Below are 21,013 nucleotides of genomic sequence, written 5' to 3'. Positions count from 1 at the left end.
CTGCCGGTATTCAGATTCCCTTGTCAGGGTAATGTTGTCAAGGCTTAGCAGGGAGTTAGCCTTCCTTCTCTACCTGGCAGAAGCAGGCAACAATTTTCCCAATGGATGGTGTAGATGAGCCTAGCAGACAGCTGATCTTCCATCCCCCAGTTGGCAGAGGTGGGATGTCCTCTGATTCCCCTACCAGAGTAGTGTCAGCAGGATCCAAAGGCAAGCCAATCCAGTTCCACCACAGTGAAGACACTAATCTAGACAGTTCAAACAAGTATAGTTGGCACTTTACTTCCCCTTGATTCAAATAAATGGAAAGACAGCTTATGTTTATAAACATAAAACGATATTGTTTATGTGAAATAAAGTTTAATGGTGCCACAAAAATTTAAACATAAAATTGCCATGTGATCCAGTAATTCTACTTCTGAGTATATATCTAAAAGAAGTGAAAATGGCAACCCTAACAGGTATGTGTACACCCACATACATAGCAACATTATTCCCAAAGCAAAAATGTGGAAACAACCTAAATGTCTGCTGAAAGATGAGTGAATAAACAAAATGTGGTACAGACAACCCACAGAATATTGTTCAGCCTTAAATATGAAGGAAATTCTGACACACGCTACAACATGAATGAACCTGGAAGATATTATGCTAAATTAAATAAACTCATCAAAAAAGGGCAAATATTTTATAATCTCACTTATGTGAGGTATCTAGCATAGACAAATTAAGGCAGACAGAAAGTAGAATGGCAAATGCCAAGTTGTAGGAGTGGTGGTGGGGAATGTGGAGTTGTTTAATGGATAAAGAGTGTCAGTTTGGAATGGCAAAATAGTTCTGGAATGGATGGTGGTGATGGTTGCATAACAATGTGAATGTACTTAATGCCATGGAACTGTATGCTTAGAAAGCATAACATTTGCAGCAACTTGGATTGAGTTGGAGACCATTTATAATAGTGAAATTGTTATTATATATATTTCACCATAATTAAAATGTCTTTATTTGTAAAAGTACAAAGATAATTTTGAAACTTTGTATTTAAAGAAGGAATGTATGAATCTGATCTGGCCAGGTGGATTTGATGCCCTGGACAGACATGATGAGCAAAGATGTCTGTTGATTCTGGTATGTCTAAGACAATTCTAGGATGCTAGATACACTGAATTGAAAGGGTATTAAAATTATATCATTAAAATGGAGGTAAAAGATCTTTACAAGAAAAAAGATCTCTACAAAACATGTCGAAAATATCAGCAGCAGAGGTTGCAGAAGATAGAATATTGCTGAACAGCGAGTGTACCTGTCTGATTCTTCCTTTGGAAGCTTCCTCTCAGGGGTGTACTCCACCCTGTGAGGTGTGGGGTGTCAGACTGCCCCTAGTGGGGGATGTCTCCCAGCTAGGCTACTCAGGGGTCAGGGACCCACCTGAGCAGGCAGTCTGTCCGTTCTCAGATCTCAACCTCCGCGTTGGGAGATCCACGGCTCTCCCCAAAGCTGTCAGACAGAGTCGTTCAGTCTGCACAGGCCCCTGCTGCTTCCCCTGTTGGTCTTCAGCTGTTGGCTGTCCCCAGAGGTGGAGTCTACCCAGACAGGCAGGCTTCCTTGAGCTGCTGTGAGCTCCACCCAGTTCCAGTTTCCCAGCGGCTCTGTTTACCTACTTAAGCCTCGGCAACGGCGGGCGCCCCTCCCCCAGCCTCGCTGCTGCCTTGCGGATAGATTGCGGCAGACTGCTGTGTTAGCAGTGAGGGAGGCTCCGTGGGCGTGGGACCCTCCCGGCCAGGTGTGGGATATATTGTCCTGGTGTGCCTGTTTGCTTAAAGCGCAGTATTGGGGTGGGAGTTACCCGATTTTCCAGGTGTTGTGTGTCTCAGTTCCCCTGGCTAGGAAAAGGGATTCCCTTCCCCCTTGCGCTTCCAGGTGAGGCGATGCCTCGCCCTGCTTCAGCTCACGCTGGTCAGGCTGCAGCAGCTGACCAGCACCGATTGTCCATCACTCCCCAGTGAGATGACCCCAGTACCTCAGTTGAAAATGCAGAAATCACCGGTCTTCTGTGTCGCTCGCGCTGGGAGTTGGAGACTGGAGCTGTTCCTATTCGGCCATCTTGCTCCGCCCCCGTGGTAGCATTATTTGAAGCAGGCCACTGAAGAGATACACAAATGAATGAGCTATACTAGGTGGTCAAAAAGCAAAGCTTCCTTCATAAACTTGGTATATGAGATACAATTTTGGAAGTCACTTTGTAAATAAATTACAAGGAGCGGAATTTCTGAAAACAGAGCAATAACAAAATCCTTAATACTGCTTAGGAGGTGACAAAGGTTCCTTGACAGACAGGCTAGCTCTGATGAGAAAAGAAAATTATGGTTAACCATCCTTCCATTGTCTCTTTTCTGTGTACCTGCCCTACAGGAAAATCTTGGTTTGCAGTGTGCCATAGGCACATGTACAGCTGTTCAGGAATGTTCAGTCATATAGAGGGTATTAGAGTCTCTCATGGTAGGATATTTACCATATACCAAAAGGAGTGACAGAATTCTCAGTCTAAAGAGATTATATTGTGTGATGGTTAATACTGAGTGTCAACTTGATTGGATTGAAGGATGCAATGTATTGATCCTGGGTGTGTCTGTGAGGGTGTTGTCAAAGGAGATTAACATTTGAGTCAGTGGGCTGGGAAAGGCAGACCCACCTTTAATCTGTATGGGCATAATCTAATCAAGCTGCCAGTAGGACCAGAATAAAAAGCAGGCAGAAGAATGTGAAAAGGCTAGACTGGCTTAGCCTCCCAGCCTGCATCTTTTTCCCATGCTGGGCGCTTCCCGCCCTCTAACATCGGACTCCAAGTTCTTCAGCACCGGGACTTGGACTGGCTTCCTTGCTCCTCAGCTTGCAGATGGCCTATTGTGGGACCTCGCGATCATGGGAGTTAATAAACCCCATAATACACTCCCCTTTATATATATACATCTAACCTATTAGTTCTGTCCCTCTAGAGAACCCTGAGTAATACAGATTTTTGTACCAGGAGTGGTTCTAGAGAAACAGAATATTAAAGATGGAGGTCTTTCATTGGTTTTGGGGTTTCTGGAGTTGGATGCTTAACGTGATTAGACCCAAAAATGCTAAGGACTCTAATTCTAATGGTGTGGAGAACACTGATAGGCTTTGGTGTGAACTGTTTAGAGAATTATGCAAAATAAATGCATTTGACTCTCCTGATCGACCGCTCATGAGAAAAAAGTTTAGTGACCCTATACTTAATATCTTTGACCATATGTGGGGAATCAAGGAACATAATGAAGTTGATTGGTCGCTCCTAAATTCACTGGACAAAGGGTTGAAAGAAAATGATGAACTTAGGGATTCCAACTTCTGGCTTCAGAAGCAGATACTGAGCCTCAAATCTGCTGAGGTTGCCCTGAGTATGAGTCTTATCTCCTGTAGAGAAAGAGCTGAAATTTCCACCTTTGTCTAAGGAGATAAACCCTGTGCTTCCTGAGGCAACAGTGATGGCCTCATCTGAGGCAGTTACCAGTCAAGATAATGTTGCTTCTCCTCAGGACCCACCCCCAACACCCCTGTTTGTTTCTAGACCTATAACTAAGCTAAAGTCCTGGCGGGCCCCTAGAAGTGAAGTTCAGAGTATGACCCACGAGGGGGTGCACTACACTCGAAAAGAACTGCTTAAGTTTTTTAATTTATATAAACAGAAATCTGGAGGACAGGCATGGGAATGGATATTAAGGTTGTGAGATAATGTGGAAGGAACACAGAGTTTATCAGACTGAATTTATTGATTTGGGCCTACTAAGTAGGGATTATGCATTTAACGTTGCAGCTTGGGGAGTTAAAAAAGGTTCTAAGGCCAGGCACAGTGCCTCATGCCTGTAGTCCCAGCCCTTTGGAAGACTGAGGCGGGTGGATCATGAGGTCAGGAGTTCAAGACCAGCCTGGCCAAGATGGTGAAACCCCGTCTCTACTAAAAATACAAAAATTAGCTGGACATGGTGGTGGGCACATGTAATCCCAGCTACTCGGGAGGCTGAGGTACAGAATTGCTTGAACCCGGGAGGCAGAGGTTGCAGTGAGCTGAGATCGCACCACTGCACTCCAGCCTGGGTGACAGAGTGAGACTCTGCCTCAGAAAAAAAAAAAAAGTTCTCATAGTATACTTGCTTGGTTAGCTGAAACGTGGATTTAAAAATGGCCCACTGAGTAATCTGGAAATGCCTGATTTCTTGCCTTGGTTTAGTGTAGAGGAAGGGATCCAAATGCTTAGGGAAATTGTGATGCTGGAGTGGATTAGTCATTTTAGACCTACTCATCCCAGCTGGGAGAGTTCAGAAGATATGCCCTTGACCAATGCTTTGTGAAACAGATTTGTGAGGGCAGCACTTACATCTTTGAAGAGATCTGTAGGGATTGCTCTTCTCTGTATGCCAGATCTAAGAGTGGAAATTGCAGTTACTCAACTATAAAATTTAAATACAATGGGAATAATTGGATCCTGAGGTGCGGGGGCCAAGTGGCAGCACTCGACCATCGAAGGCAAGACGGGCATAGCTACCATAATGGACAATAGAGGCAAAGCAGCAATCAGAATAGTTTGACTCCTGTAGAGCTCTGGCATTGGCTAGTTAATCACAGTATTTCTAGAACTGAAATTGATAGGAAGCCTACTGCATTCCTACTTAATTTATATAAGCAGAAAGCTTCCATGTTAAGTGGACAAAAAACTAATTCAAATTATAAAAACAGAGAATAACGGCCCCTCAATTTCTAGACTTGAGCAAGTTTGCAGACCCAGAACCTCCTGAATGAAGGGGAGGCTGGGTCCCCTTGAGGAGGGACTCCACTATACTATCAACAATTTATGCTGTTAATCTTTCTCCCATCCTTCCCCAAGGACACCTCTGACCTTTTACCAGGGTAACTGTGCATTGGAAAAGGGAAATAATTAGACATTTCGGGACTACTGACACTGGCTCTGAGCTGACATTGATTCCAGGGGACCCAAAATGACAATTTGGTCCTCCAATTAAAGTAGGGGCTTTTGGAGGCCAGATAATTAATAAAAATTTAGCTCAGGTTCGACTTACATTGGGTCCAGTGGGTCCCCGGACTCATCCTGTGGCCATTTTCCCAGGACCAAAATGCATAATTGGCATAGACATACTTAGCAGCTTGCAGAACCCCCACATTGGCTCCCTGACTGGTAGGGTGAGGGCCATTATGAAGGGAAAGGCTATTATGAAGTGAGCTGAGATCGCACCACTGCACTCCAGCCTGGGTGACAGAGTGAGACTCTGCCTCAGAAAAAAAAAAAAGTTCTCATAGTATACTTGCTTGGTTAGCTGAAACGTGGATTTAAAAATGGCCCACTGAGTAATCTGGAAATTACAAATCTCACTACAGGCATGAGGCACTGTGCCTGGCCTTAGAACCTTTTTTAACTCCCCAAGCTGCAACGTTAAATGCATAATCCCTACTTAGTAGGCCCAAATCAATAAATTCAGTCTGATTAAACTCTGTGTTCCTTCCACCATTATCTCACAACCTTAATATCCATTCCCATGCCTGTTCTCCAGATTTCTGTTTATATAAATTAAAAAACTTAAGCAGTTCTTTTCGAGTGTATCCTTTCCCTTATTATAAAGGGAAGGGAAAGGCCAAATGGAAGACATTAGAGCTGCCTCTACCTAGAAAAATAATAAATCAAAAACAATATCGCATCCCTGGAGGGATTGTGGAGATTAGTGCCACCATCGAGGAACTGAAATATGCAGGTGATTCCCACCACATCCCCATTCAGCTCTCCCATTTGACCTGTGCAGAAGACAGATGGATCTTGGAGAATGATTGGATTATTGTAAGCTTACCTAAGTGGTGATTCCAACTGCAGCTGCTGTACCAGATGAAGTTTCATTGCTTGAGCAAATTAACACGTCTCCTGATACCTGGGATGCAGGCATTGATTTGGCAAATGCCTTTTTCTCCATTCCTGTCCATAAGGCCCACCAGACGCAATTTGCCTTCAGCTGGCATGGCCAGCAATATACCTTTACTGTCCTACCTCAGGGGTACCTCCACTCTCCTGCTTTGTGTCATAATCTTATTAGGAGAGAACTTGATCAATTTTTCCTTACACAACATATCACACTGGTCGATTACATTGATGGCATTATGCTGATTGGATCCATTGAGTGAGAAGTAGCAAACACACTGGACTTATTGGTGAGACATTTGCATGCCAGAGGATGGGAAATAATCTAACTAAAATTCAGGGACCTTCTACCTCAGTCAAATTTCTAGGGGTGCAGTGGTGTGGGGGCAGTTGAGATTTCCTTACAGGGTGAAGGATAAGTTGCTGCATGAGGCCCCTGCAAGAAACAGGCACAATGCCTATTGGGGTATTGGGATTATGGAGACAACGCATTCCTCATTTGGGTGTGTTACTCCGGTTCATTTACCGAGTGACCCAAAAGGCTGCCAGTTTTGAGTGAGGTTCAGAACAGGAGAAGGCTCTGCAACAGGTCCAGGCTGGTGTGCAAGCTGCTCTGTCACGGGCTGTATGACCCAGCAGATCCAATGGTGCTTGAGGTGTCAGTGGCAGATAGGGATGCTGTTTGGAGCCTTTGGCAGGCCCCCATAGGTGAATCACAGCAGGGGCCTCTAGGACTTTGGAGCAAGGCCCTGCCATCTTCTGCAGATAACGACTCTCCTTTTGAGAGACAGCTCTTGGCCTGTTACTGGGTTTTGGGGGAAACTGAAGGTTTGACTATAGGCCATCAAATCACCATGCAACCTGAACTGCCTATCATGAACTGGGTGCTTTCTGTCCCATCCTGCCATAAAGCGGGTCATGCACAGCAGCATTCCATCATCAAATGGAAGTGGTATATATGCTATTGGGCTTGAGCAGGTCCTGAAGACACAAATAAGTTACATGAGGAAGTGACACAAATGTCCATGGTCTCCACCCCTGCCACCCTGCCTTCTCTCCCCTAGCCTGCACTGATGGTCCTGTGGGGAGTTCCCTATGATCAGTTGATGGAGGAAGAGAAAACTAGAGCCTGGTTCACTGATGGTTCTGCACGATATGCAGGCACTGCCCAAAAGTGGACAGCTGCAGCACTACAGCCCCTTTCCAGGACATCCCTGAAGGACAGTGGTGAAGGGACTTCTAAGTGGGCAGAACTTCAAACAGTGCACCTGGTTTTGCACTTTGCTCTGATACACTTATGCACGGGCTGTAGCCAGTGGTTTGGCTGGGTGGTCAGGGACTTGGAGGAAGCACGATTGGAAAATTGGTGACAAAGAAATTTGATGAAGTGGTATGCAGATGTGTGATTAAACAATAGAAATGTATTTATTCACATTTCCAGAGACTAAAAAATCCAACATCAAGATGTTGGCTGGTTTGAATTCTTCTGCGGGCTCTCTTTGGCTTGCAGATCGCCACGTTCTCACTGACTTTTTGCATGTTTGTCCCTTTTTCTATGTGTCTGTATCCTAATCTCCTCTTCTTGTGAAAAGACCAGTCATATTGAATAAGATCCTAACCATAAAATCTCATTTTCCCTTAATTACCTCTTCAAAGGCTCTATCTCTAAATGCAGTGACTTTGTATGTGTACATTTGGAGGCAGGGGTATAATTCAGCTCGTAACACGCTGCCAACTAAAATCAGAATTTATATGCACAAAAATAAACTTGTTGTGTTAAATCATTTAAATTTCAGGAAATGTTTTCATTCCATTAGCTCACTGTTACTTTATCTGAGTACTACACTGCTCCTCTTCCTTGTATTAGGCTTACTGTAATGCTTTTCTTACAAATAAATACTGCATATATTATTGTTGCAAAAAAAATGATAAAAATACACAGAAATCACAATTCTTTCCTCTGCAAATTTCCTCCAAAAATCAGCCCCCTACTCAGAACTTCCCACAATGTGGTGTGTAAATTTTTAAAGCTAATTTCAAGTTTTTAAAAGATAGATGTGGTAATGTAATGTGTGTATATATATGCCTATATATACATATATACATATATATGCATATATATGTGTGTGTGTATAAATATAACAAAACATGAGGAAGGATATACATATAAGTATGCCACTTGCCTTTGCCACTATGATAGTTTCAATTGCAGTCCCCTAAAATTCTACCTTGAAATTAAAAATGTGACATTATTTGGAGATAGGATTATTTCAGAGGCAATCAAGTTAAAATGAGGTTATTAATACTGGCCCTAATCAAATATGATGGGAGTCATTTTAAAAAGGGGACATTTGGACATAGAGATATGAGTAGAAGGATGATAATGTGAGCATATATGGACTGAAGACAACCATCTACAAGGCAAGGAGAGAGGCCTGGAATACAACTTTTCATCACAGCCCTCAGAAGGAATCAACCTTGTATACACCTTGCTTTTTGACTACCAGACTCCAAAACTGTGAGACAATATATTTCTGTTGTTTATGTCATCCCGGCTGTGGTACATTGCTATGGCATCCCTAACATGTCAGTGTAATCACGTATTGAAATGGATCCAAGATCTTTCCATGGCAGCACAAATGTTAATAGATCTATCTTACTTTGGGGACTACTTCCTAGAATTCTAATTTATTTCTGTGCAATAACAAATTGAACAGATCTTCTGATGAACAAATATTTGTTTATCTTTTGTGGCTATAATTCTTGTAAATACAATCAATATCTCTGAGCATAAATTGTGGGACAAGTACGTATAATTACTTATAAGGAAAGCATTTTAATGAGGAAACTGAGTCAGTGTGAATATTTTACATTTTTTAAATGTTACTGACTTTTTTCCTAAAATATTTCACCAGTTAATTCTTTCACATTAATAGAGGAAATTATTATTATTCCCCATAATTGTCTATGGGGAAATGATTCATTTATTCACAAACATATTTTATCAGCGTTTTAAATGCTGGCCAAACTTATGGGGGCAAACCCTAGGTGACTTTGGGTTTGGTGATGACTTTTTTAGATGTAACACCAAAATTTGGTTAAACTTATGGGTGCAAACCCTGGGTAACCTTGGTTTTGATGATAACTTTTTCAGATGCAATACTAAAAGTACCAGCTACCTAAGAAAAAAGAGATACATTGGACTTAATTAAAACTAAAAGCTTTTACTCTGAAAAGTCACTGTTAAGATCAGGAAAAGACAAGCCGGAGACTGGGATAAATGTTTTGTGAAACACATATCTGATAAAAGATATATTCAAATATGCACAAAACACTGAAACCCAATCATGAGAAAATAGAAAACCCAATTTAAAGTGGACAAAAACTATAAACAGGTACACAAACAGTGAATATATAGGAATTTAAAATGAGCATATTTCAATTTTATATGTCATTTGAGAATTGCAAATTAAAGCACCTAGGAGATAGCACTCTGCACCCAGGAAAATGGCCGACATCCAGAACACCAAAACATCAAATGTTGACCCGTATGTTGAGCAACAGGGACTTTCAGTCATTGTTGGTAGGACGGACCTGGAGGAATCATAAAAGCATAAGGCTAAGTGAAAGAAGAAAATCTTAAAAGGCTACATAATGTATTATTCCAATCATACAATATTCAGAAACAGGTAACTATGAATACACTAAAAATATCAGTGGTTTCCAGAGGCTGAGAGGTTAGGGTTGGGGCAAGGGGGATTGATAGGTGGAGCACACAGGAGATTTAGAATGGTGTAACAAGTCAGTGTGATACTGTAATGATGAATATTCACCATCACACGCTTATCAAAACCTATAGCATCCCCAACGTCGAGTGATTCCTGATGTAAACTGTGGACTTGACCTAATAATGAAATATCAATACAGGTCCATCAATTGTTGCAAACATGCCATAATAATACAAAATATAAATAATAGGAGACACAGTGTGTGTGTGTGTGTGTGCATAGGGCAGGAATGGGGGGGCAGAGGTATGTGGGAACTCTGTAACTTTGATGAAGTTTTCTCTTTGTATGTTTGGATTAGCAATGCTCTGAAAATGATGTCTGTTAGTTTTTAAAAAGACACAAATGATTTGAACAGACACTTTGCTGAAGAGAATATACCAATCAGAAAAAGGCGTATAAAAAAAGATGACCAACGTCATTTGTCATAAAGGAAGATGCAAACAAAAACCAAAGGAGATTCAAACACAGGCTTATTAGAATGGCTGAAATCTGAAAATCAAATACTAAATGTAAGAGGGCCTATGCAACAAGAGGAATTCTCATTTCTTACTAGTTGACATAAAAAATGATACAGCCACACTTTTAAATCCATGTTTTGTGAACCTACTCATATGACATAATGTGAAAGTTAAAACTGTATGAACTGGAAACAGAGCACAGGTGCTAGAATCTTTGGAGAAGTGTCTTGACTGACCTCAAAAGAGATGGACAGGGGATTTTTCAGGTGATGGAACTGGTCAGTGTGACACTTGGTTGGTAGATATGGAACTCCATGCATTTGCCAAAATACATACAGTTTCACATAATAGTTAAATCTGATAAGTGTATTTTTAAAATTAATAAAAATTGATAACATATTAATAAGATTTAAAAAATAATTTTTTAAAAATCACACACAGGCTGCTGAAAAGACAATGGATTTTTCTGGGACAAGGGTAGGAAAAGAAGCAAAATGAAGGGAGCCTTTGACATAGCTTAGGAGAGAGATTATATTAACTTCACACACGGCAGTACTTAAAGTAGAAGCTTTTGGAATGGATTTTAGAGGATGACAGAACAACCGTTGCTGTCTGGACAGGAGAAGGGGGGAGTGCAGGCCCCGGAAGGAGTAAAACCTTAAGGAAGACAGAGGGGCCGTCCCACCTCATTTCAGACACCGGGCAGCTTCAGTTCAGCAGAGAAAGGAGGCCCGGGGCTGGCCAACAAGCAAGAAGGGAACTCTGTGGAAGGACAGTGACCTCCCAACATGGAGGGGAGGCCCAGGTGTCGCCCAGCCACTCCTTGCTGTCACCTCTGGACAAAAGAGGTGGAGAGGGAAAAACAGAGAAGTGGGCAGGGAGAGTGGGCGAAGGGCTGGGAAGTGGACAGGAATAGGTGGGAGTGGGGAGGTAGGCAGGAAGGAGTGGAAGGGGCAGGTTGGTAGGCCCCGGGGGTGGGAGGAAGTTGGGAGGTGGGTAGGAAAAGGTGGGAGGGAGTGGGAAGGTGGGCAGGAAGGAGTTGGAGTAGTGGGAATGTGGGCAATAAAAGGTGAAAGGGGGCAAAAGGTGAACAGGAAAGGGTGGGAAGGGGCAGGGAAGTGGGCATTATGGGGAGAGAGGGGTCAGGGAGGAGGGCGGGAAGGGGTGGAAGGGGACAGGGAGGAGGGTGGAAAGGAGTGGAAGGGGGCAGGGAGGAGGGTGGTAGGGAGTGGGAGGGGGCAGGGAGAAGCAGAGGAAGTGGTGAAAGAGGAATGGGAGGAGGGTGGGAAAGTGTGGGATGGGACCGGGAGGAGGGGAGGAAGTGGTGAAAGACGACTGGGAAGTGGCAGGAAGGGGTGGGAAGGGGTAGGGAGATCAGCACAAAGGGGTGGGAGGGGCCCTGAGGAGGGCAGGAAGAAGTGGAGTGTGGGGAAGTGGTCAGGAAAAGGTGGAAGGAGGTGGAGAGGTGGGGGGTGGTTTTTCCATAGAGAGGAGACCCCGCCCCATGCTGCCCCTCCTGTCAACCCTGGTCAACCTTGGCAGGGTTCTCGGATGTGCTTTCCCGACTTGCATTGTGGGAGTCTGAAGGACCTGAGGCATTTTGTGAGGAGTCTGGACTCAGGTCAGCAGAGAGAAGTCTTAGACCTGGGCAATCCTCAAGGTAAGGGGCCTAAGGGAGAACTGAGGGACCTCTCACCAAGGAGAGAAGCAGCCCTGGTCCGCCCTGCCCTGCCCTAGGACTTGCAGGCCACTGACAGGAAGATGGCTGCTGGGGGCTGACCTTGGCGTCCCCACAACAGAAGAAGGGAGGGGGTGCCGGCCCTCTAGGGAATAAGTAGGAAGACTTTGAGGAGGACCGGGGGAACCCCCACCTCAGAGGACAGATTCCCAGAGATTCCCACCCTGCTCTTCATACCAGCCCTCGTAGAGCTCCCCTGCCAGCTCAGGCTGAGCGGCCGCGGGAGTCTCTAGGCTGGTACTTATTTACCTCCCTGCTGGGTGAGGGGTGTAGGGGAGGAGGAGGCCTTGGTCTGGGGGGTCCCATGGCAAGTCAGCAGGGAGAGCTGCCTCCAGTCGGCAGAGGGAAGATTCCCAGGCCCTGCTGGGGATAAGCGTGAGGACTGAGGAGTCACATGTGCATCAGAACGGACGTGAGGACACCTCGACTACCCCCGTGGTACAGTGCTGGGAGGCGACTGCCACCGCACCACCTGCCACTGCTCTCAGGGATGTGGAGTTTGCTCTGAAGTTTTGGCTCAGGCCAGAAGAGTGGTAGGGACATGACCCTGTCTGAGAAAAGGTGAGGATGCTAATTAAATTCTGATGGGACCATGCAGTCCAGAACTGTGGGGTTCTGGGTGTCTGGCCAGCCCCAGCTGTCAGCCCTGGGAGGCCCAAGGCTCTGCTTGCACTCTTTAGCCTGAGGGGCTCCCTCACTTCCTCTTGCAGGTGCTCCAGGAACCAGCAGTTGAAGACCTGGGTCTGAGGCACACTTCCTAAAACCAGCACCGCAGAGGAGGCCCAGGCAAAATCAGGAGTCAAAGTGAGTGCACACCCTGACTGTGTACCAAGGGCCCTACCCCCACAAACAGGGGAGACCCCATAGCACCCGGCCCTTCCCACCTACTGTCAGTCCCGGAGCCTGTGGTTCTGCCTGGCATCTGTATCCCGAGGTGCTTTCTCACATCCTCCTACAGATTCTGAGGGAACAAACCTCTTAGGAAGACAGGAGACCTGTCAGGCCCTAGAGCACCACCTTAAGAGAAGAAGAGCTGTAAGCCGGTCTTTGTGAGAGCCATCATAGATGAGTTTCTCAGCTGAAGCCACTCACACTGTCACTGTCTTCCTCAGGCCTGTGGGATCCTGTCATCCCCATCCCTGCTCACACGTTTACCTGCTGCTCCTGAACAACAGGTCTCATGCCTCTTTCCAAACCTTCCATGCCTCAGCTTTGAGGAAGACTTCCAGAACCCGAGTGTGATAGAGGACTTGGTAGATGCACAGGATTCCATAGATGAGGAAGAGGAGGATGCCTCCTCCACTTCCCCTTCCTCTTTCTACTTTTTATTCCCCTCCTCCTCTTCCTCTTCCTCATCCTCACTCTCTACTCTGATTCTGGGTGCTCCAGAAGATGAGGATATGCCTGCTGCTGGGATGCCACCTCTTCCCCAGAGTCCTCCTGAGATTCCTCCCCAGGGTCCTCCCGAGATCTCTCCCCAGGGTCCTCCACAGAGTCCTCCCCAGAGTCCTCTAAACTCCTGCTCATCCCCTCTTTTGTGGACCCGATTGGATGAGGAGTCCAGCAGTGAAGAAGAGGAGGATACAGCTACCTGGCAGGCCTTGCCAGAAAGTGAATCCTTGCCCAGGTATGCCCTGGATGAAAAGGTGGCTGAGTTGATGCAGTTTCTTCTCCTCAAATATCAAACAAAAGAGCCTGTCCCAAAGGCAGAGATGCTGACGACTGTCATCAAGAAGTATAGCGACTATTTTCCTGTGATATTCGGGAAAGCCCATGAGCTCATGGAGCTAATTTTTGGCATTGCCCTGACTGATATGGACCCCGACAACCACTCCTATTTCTTTGAAGACACATTAGACCTCACCTATAAGGGAAGCCTGATTGATGACCAGGGCATGCCCCAGAACTGTCTCCTGATTCTTATTCTCAGTATGATCTCCATAAAGGGCAGCTGTGTCCCTGAGGAGGTCCTCTGGGAAGTGTTGAGTGCAATCGGGGTGTGTGCTGGGAGGGAGCAGAGCACTTTATATATGGGAATCCCAGAAAGCTGCTCACTATAGATTGGGTGCAGAGAAAGTACCTGGAGTACTGGGAGGTGCCCAACAACGCTCCTCCACGTTATGAATTCTCATGGGGTCCAAGAGCCCATTCAGAGGCCAGCAAGAGAAAAGTCCTAGAGTTTTTAGCCAAGCTATCCAGTATCATCCCTAGTTCATTTCCATCCTGGTACATGGATGCTTTGAAAGATGTGGAAGACAGAGCCCAGGCTGTAATTGACACCACAGATGATGCTACTGCCACAGACAGTGCAAGCCCCAGTGTCATGTCCACCAACTTCTGTCCTGAGTGATGTCTAAAGCAGATTTCCCCTCTGTGTTTGAATATGGCAGACGAGGTTCTAGGCAGTGGAGGTCCAGAGTGGAGGTGGAGGGACCACAGTGTTTTTTGTGTTTCTGTTTCATATGAGTGACTTAAGAGTTTAACATTTTCTGTGTGTGGGGGGGTATATTTTACAAATGCTTCTCCTTCCAATTGGTTTAATTCACTTCAGAATCTTAGTTTATGAATATTATTCACATTTGTATTGCTGTTTGTCTGATTTAAGAGAGAGTTTGATATTTCATAAGAAACAAAGGGAAAATCTGTCTTATTTTGTGAACTGAAACAACATAATGTGGTGTTCGGATAAGAATTTTCTCTAAAATTTGAAATTGACTCAGCAGTTAAATGGTGGAACAGAATAAAGTATGGTGATATTTGCATATCCTTATCATGTTACTTTGTTGTTGCTCCAAATTAAGGATATATACCTGGCTTTGCTTGGTTTATTCAAGAAAGTAGCAGAAATTAAATCTTAATAAATAAAAGCCTCAGTGACTATTTGTTAGACATTCTTTGAGCAGTTGCTTGTGGAGCGTGCTCTTAGTAGTGAGGATACTGTGAAAACCAAGACTTATCTCCACCCATAAAATGTTAGAGTCTAGGTTCAGAAGCCATATCAGGAGTGTGGTAAGATACTCTCTACAATCATAAAAACTAGTTTAAAAAGGAGTGGGGAGGTGAAACTCCAGATAGAGCCTTCAAGTAAAAGGGCCCAGAGCTATGACAGTTTTGCCCTTGGGGAAACTTCTGGTGCTTCTGTGGGAGCTGATTGTTATGAAGCTGGGTAGTGGCAGGGCCCAGACTCTCAGAAGGTGATAGAAAAACCTGGAATGGAAAACTGCTCTGAGTAGTTCCTTCTGGTGGAGGATGAGGCAGAGAGGAGTCTCCACATGGGAAATTAATAGAAGGTGTCTTGCAGCTCTCTAACTGGTGAGCTTGAACACAGTGCAAGAACTAGGTGATTGATAACCATCATCTGCAAGGGTTTCCTGAGACATAGGGCGACAATCCCTTGAAGTGTTGCTCAGAAGCCTCTAGGCTGGCACTTAATTGCCTGGCTTGGGAGAACCAGAGCCTACTCCATTGAAAGACATTTAATTAGGTTATTTCAGTTGTGATGTGGGCAACTGTAAGCAAGGGCTAGATTTTTACTGGAGGATAAATAAAAATAGTGGTTTGGAAGGATGAGCAATGGGGAAGGTATAAAGGAGTTGGTGTTTGACTCAAATTCTAGCATCTTTGAGTTGCATTCCAGCTGAAGATGCCTTGCCTTTTCCAAATTACACAATATACCCTTTCAGAAAAAAAATGTACTGAGTTTTATTTATGAAGCCAAAGTTTTGGTTAAGCTGGTATTCCATGACACATTCGCCTACATATTCTCAGATGTTTGGGATAACAAAACTAAGAGCTGAACATTTCACAAAAGACAGTAACCTTTGGTGTGGTAATCATTGATAACAACTGCCATTTATGAAAATTCCAATATATGCCAGGCACTGTGGCAGGTGTGTTATTCACATTATGTACATTCCAGCAATTCTACAAGACAGGGCTTATCAAACTGATTTTGCACATGAAGAACCTGAGGCTCATAATGCTTGATAAATTCCCAAGACCACATAGCTAGAATGTGACAAGGTTGTGACATGAGCCCTGGTCTGAATTCATTTAGGCCCACACTGTCCCCAGTCCTCCCAGCCTGAGGAAGGCCTTTGCCTGTTAAATCACTTCTTTTCACACTTCTTAATGTCTCTCAGGTGAAATAAAGATGAACGGTGTGGCTAAGGTATTAAGTTAGGCAGCAAGATGGAAGGTCAAATGGGAATAAAATACACTTGGGGAACATTATTGGCTTTCTTTACCTAAAGTCCTCTTGTTCTAAGCCCTAGGTTTCTTGAGAGCTGAATGTCCAGGTGCTGGCAGATTTGTCCACCCCAGCAACTTTTCCTATTACAGCCCCTGCCCCTCCTTTTGATCTCCCCTGTGTGCTCTCTTGCGCAACTCTGGAACCCAGCCTCCTGACTAACTTCTCATTACGGTCTCCCCTTCTGAAGTGTGAGGACTGAGGAGTCACATGTGCACCAGAATAGATATGAGACTAGCCTCTATTTTTCCTGGTGTAGAGTGCTTGGAGGTGGCTGCTCAACTCTCAGCGCAAGAGCCTAGAGGCACCTGGCCTTCCCCTGAGATAGACCATTCCCACTCCCTGCAGAAGTTCCCTGACTCATCCATCCCTCTCCCTGGTTCCTCTGTGATAATGGCCTTTCGATGTGAATATTCACTTTGGATAGTGACATTTCCATACCTAGGCTGGGCATCTTCAACACACGATCAACATATTACCAAATAGGCTGCAGAGTAAAATCTGACTTGCCACATAATATATGGGTTTTAGGGATGTAATCCTAAGGTCAGATATAGCTTATTTGAAATCTTCCTAATATTTGATACTTGTTGTATGATTTTAATGAGATGCATTATTTGAAACAGGGCACTGAACACAAACAGAGATGAATAAGCTTTTGTAGATGATCAAATGCCAATCTTTCCTTCATAAACTTTGTGGATGAGGAAAGGCTATAGACATCGCTTTCTAAATGATCTACTAGAAGGTGATTTTCTGGAAAAAAAAAAAAAAAAAAACAATAACAAAATCTTGAAGACTGCCTAGGAGGTTAGCAGGGTACTTTGGGGGACATGCCAGCTCTGATGAGAAATAAACAATAGTTAAACATCCTTCCGCTGTCTCTTGTGTGTGTACCTGCTCCACAGGAAAATCCTGGCTTGCAGTGAGCCACAGGCACGTGTATAGCTGTTCAGGAATGTTCCGTCATATGCAGGGTAGCAGAGGCTCAGAGGGTAGATTATTTACCATACACCAAAAATATGAGAGAATTCTCAGCCTGCAGAAATTATATAGGTTATTAAAAGGACAGTGCCAAGTGCTATTGAGAGAATAAGGTTGACCCTCCCTGCCAAGACTTACAGAATTGTTTTAAAACTGGATGTAATCCTGTATTTGAAACCACCAGTCACCTTGTAGGTGCAAGAAAAAGTTGGAAGATTTCAAGGCTATGCGGACATTCCCAGAAACAATTCCAAGCTATGAAGAGACTTCCTGTCATCAATTATAATAGTTGCTTTTCATTGAGCACCGTAATAACATATGGGAGAGATGACAAGCACCCGTCTCCATCTTGTCTAGCTCACCTTCCTGGCTGGTTCATTTGTAGTTAGACAGAAGCCAGTGCATCACTCCCATGCTTTCGTTTCTGTTCAGCACTTAACATCTGTTGTGACCTGGAGCTACAAGGTGAAAGCAGCTTGGATTCTTGGCTGAGGTGAAAGCCAGGACCTGCTGTGGGTTAGTTTATTATACCATAACACAGTACCACAGACTGGGTGACTTAAACAATACCCATGTATTTTCTCACATTTCTGGAAGGTAAATATCTGAGATCAAGATGTTAACCGGTTTGATTTCTTCCCTGGCCTCTCTGTGGCTTGCTCATGGCCACTTTCTCACTGAATTCTTACATGATTTTTCCTCGGTCTGTGTGTCTGTATCATAATCTGCACTTCTTATGAGGACACCTGTCATATTAAATATGAACCTGACCTTAAGACCTCATTTTACCTTAATTACCTCTTCAAAGTTTCTATTTTCAAATACAGTCACATTGTGGGATACTGGGTTTGAAGACTTGGATATATGAATTTTGGGGGAGAGTCAAAATTCAGCCCATAATACCCTGCCAACTAAAATCAGAATTTATGTACAAAAAAGTAAGTTTGTGTTAAGTCATGTAAAAATCAAGGCTTTTTTGTTGTTGTTCTATGAGCTTACTGTTACTTTATCTGCCTCCTGGACTGCTCAACATCCTTTTCTTAGGCTTATTTCAATACTTTCCTTACAAATAAATACTGCATATATTTTTATTGCAAATATTTTAAAAGGAGGTAGAAATCACAATTCTCCCCTTTGGAAAGTTCCTCCAAAATTCAGCCCCCTATTCAGTAGTTTCCACAATTAACCATGTGGTGTTTACATTTAAAAGCTCATTTAGAATTTTGAGAAAGATAGACGTGATTTTTAAAATAAAATGTATGCATATATGAGCTTATGTGTGTGTTTACAACTACACATGGGTAACAATATACATATAGGTCTGCCAATTCCCTTTCCGCTATTATAGATTCAATTGCATCCCCACTAAAATCTTATGTTGAAATTAACATATGGCATTATTTGGAGACGGGATTATCTCAGAGGCAAGTAAGTTAACACGTGGTTATTAAAAAAGAGCTGGTACTATTCCTACGCAAACATCCTTTCTTTATTAACAAACATACTTAATTCACTTATATTTCCTTGTCTTGAAAATCTATTTTCTGTCCCAGGATCCCCTGCGGATACTCCATTACATTTTTTCATCATGTCTCCTTCAATGCCCTTTGGCTGTGCCAGTTCACTGAGACTTCACTTGATTTTGAAAACAAGTGCCATTCTTATCATATCATACCGACGGCACAGAGTACCAACACAATTTGTCATTGATGATGTTAATTTAATCACCATGGTGACGTAGTATTTTACAGTTTTCTTCAGGATAAAGTCACATTATTTTTCTCCCTGGGTCATACTGTCATCTTGGGAAGGATAGAAGACCCAGGAGCAGCCAGTAGTCAGATGAGGCCTCTGAGGGAAAACTGCAGAGACTTCTTGCCCACAAAGAGGAGGATCCACAGAAACCAGCTCCCCACCTGTTGTCATCCCTGGGAGGCCCAGGGGCATGGTGACCCACAGGGGTGTCTCCTGACATCTTAGGGGGGAGAAAGAGGACAAGGCTGTGCTCTGGTCTCAGTTCAGATCACGAGAGCAGAAGATCATGACAGGGGCCTTCCAGGCATCCCCAGACTGATACAGAGGATGGACTGGTGAGCTACCCCACTAGGGACACAGGAGGACCCTCCAAAACCAGCCCATTTTCACTCCTAGGAGGGCTTGGGCAGGGCCCGTAGGGAGAGATGCAAGGGTGCTCCAGTCCCTCTTGAGGGTTTCGTGGAAATGGGAACCTTGATCTGAAAAATAGTCTCTGGATGGAAGAGGGAGGGAGTGGAGGCCGTGTCAAGAATAATCGGTTGAGAAAGACGGAGGGTCCTTCCCACGCCATTTCAGACGGAGGGCAGCGGAGTCCTACCTGGGGCCTGGGAGGCCATATCCCCCGTGGATGGATGTGATTCGACCTCTCTTGCACCTTGCAGGTCTCAGGGATGGGAGGGGCTTGTTCGGAGGTGAAAGACTCAGATGCACAGAGGCAGGGAGCCCAGGCCGTTTCAGGAGTCCAGGCACGGCCTCTCAGGAGGGCAGGAAGGGAACATCCATGACTGGTAGTGCCCCCTGTCCTGTCCCTGTGCCTGCTGCCGACTCTGGAGGAGCCCATCAGGGTCCCCAGATTTACAACTTTCTGACTCCCACTTTGGGAGTCAGCTAGAGGGGAGATTTTCTCTGAGGAGGGCAGCTTCGGTTAAACAGAGGGAGTTGCCCCAGGGCTGGCCACTCAACAAGAAGAGAACTCTGTCGAAGGACAGTGACCTCCCAACATGGAGGGGAGGCGCAGGCTGCACCCTGCCACTCCCTGCTGTCAGGCCTGGGAAAAGGTGGGGTGTGAGTGTCTAGGACTGGGGAGGTGGGAGGGACGAGTCCGGCAAGGCCTAGGGAGTGAGCAGGAAGGGCTGGAGCGCATCCTGGAGGTGGGAAGGAAGGGCTGGAAAGGAGGCTGACAAGTGGGGGTTGGTTGCTCCTCTGAGAGGAGGCCCCGCCCCACGCTAGCCCTGCTGTCAATCCTGATCATCCCCGGCAGGGTTCCCGGATGTACTTTCCGGCGTCCATCTTGGGAGGCTGAAGAACCTGAGGCATTTTGTGACGAGGCTCGTCTCAGGTCAGCAGAGGGAAGAGCCTTAGACCTATCCAGTCTTCAAGGTGAGGGCCCCGAGGGAGAACTGAGGGACCCCCCACCACAGAGAGAAGCCCGCCCGGCTTGCTGTACCCCTGCCGTGGGACTTGGAGTTTGCGGAAAGGAAGATGGTAGCCGAGGGCTGAGGGACGGGTCCTCACGTCAGAGGAAGGGAGGAGGTGCCGGCCCTCTAGGGAATAAATAGGAAGACATTGAGGAGGACCGGGGGAAACCCCACCTCAGAGGACGGATTCCCGGAGATTCCCACCCTGCTCCTCAAATCAGCCCTCCTAGAGCACCCCAGTCGGCTCAGGCTGAGCGGCCGCCCTCTCGTTGCTGGGTGAGGGGTGTAGGGGACGGGGAGGGGGAGGCCTTGTTCTGGGGTCCCCTGGCAAGTCAGCATGGGGAGCTGCCTCCAGCTGGCAGAGGGAAGACTCCCGGGCCCTGCTGGGGACAAGAGTGAGGCCTGAGGGGTCACACGTGCATCAGAAGTGAGGCCACCCAGACCGCCCCCATGGTAGAGTGCTGGGAGGTGGCTGCCACCTCATTACCTCCCACTGCTCTCAGCGCTGTGGAGTTTCACCTGAGGTTTTGCCTCGGGCCAGCAGAGTGGTGGGGGCCTGGCCCTGTCTGAGAACATGTGACAATGCTTATTGAATTCTGAGGGGGCCACGAACCTCAGAACTGTGGGACTCTGGGAGTCTGGCCAGCCCCAGCTGCCGTCATAACTGGAGGGTCTC

At 45.4% G+C, this 21,013-nt stretch overlaps 1 protein-coding gene across 1 annotated transcript in view; it reads left to right on the top strand.

The window, feature by feature from the left end:
* The window catches only part of LOC117078422 (melanoma-associated antigen C3-like), a 140,677-nt gene extending 126,396 nt beyond the window's left edge, over positions 1 to 14,281 (top strand). Inside the window, 7 exon segments of the mRNA XM_033201982.1 lie at positions 10,889 to 11,123; positions 11,681 to 11,823; positions 11,825 to 11,853; positions 11,931 to 12,005; positions 13,321 to 13,928; positions 14,076 to 14,099; positions 14,102 to 14,281. Coding sequence (XP_033057873.1) covers positions 10,889 to 11,123; positions 11,681 to 11,823; positions 11,825 to 11,853; positions 11,931 to 12,005; positions 13,321 to 13,928; positions 14,076 to 14,099; positions 14,102 to 14,281 — 1,294 coding nt within the window.
* The last annotated feature ends 6,732 nt before the right edge of the window (positions 14,282 to 21,013 follow it).

The sequence above is a fragment of the Trachypithecus francoisi genome, unplaced genomic scaffold (genome assembly GCF_009764315.1).
Source record: "Trachypithecus francoisi isolate TF-2019V2 unplaced genomic scaffold, Tfra_2.0 Lachesis_group6, whole genome shotgun sequence".
Taxonomy (NCBI): domain Eukaryota; kingdom Metazoa; phylum Chordata; class Mammalia; order Primates; family Cercopithecidae; genus Trachypithecus; species Trachypithecus francoisi.
Note: the sequence above shows the minus strand (reverse complement) of the source record. Positions and strands in the feature narration are given on the sequence as shown.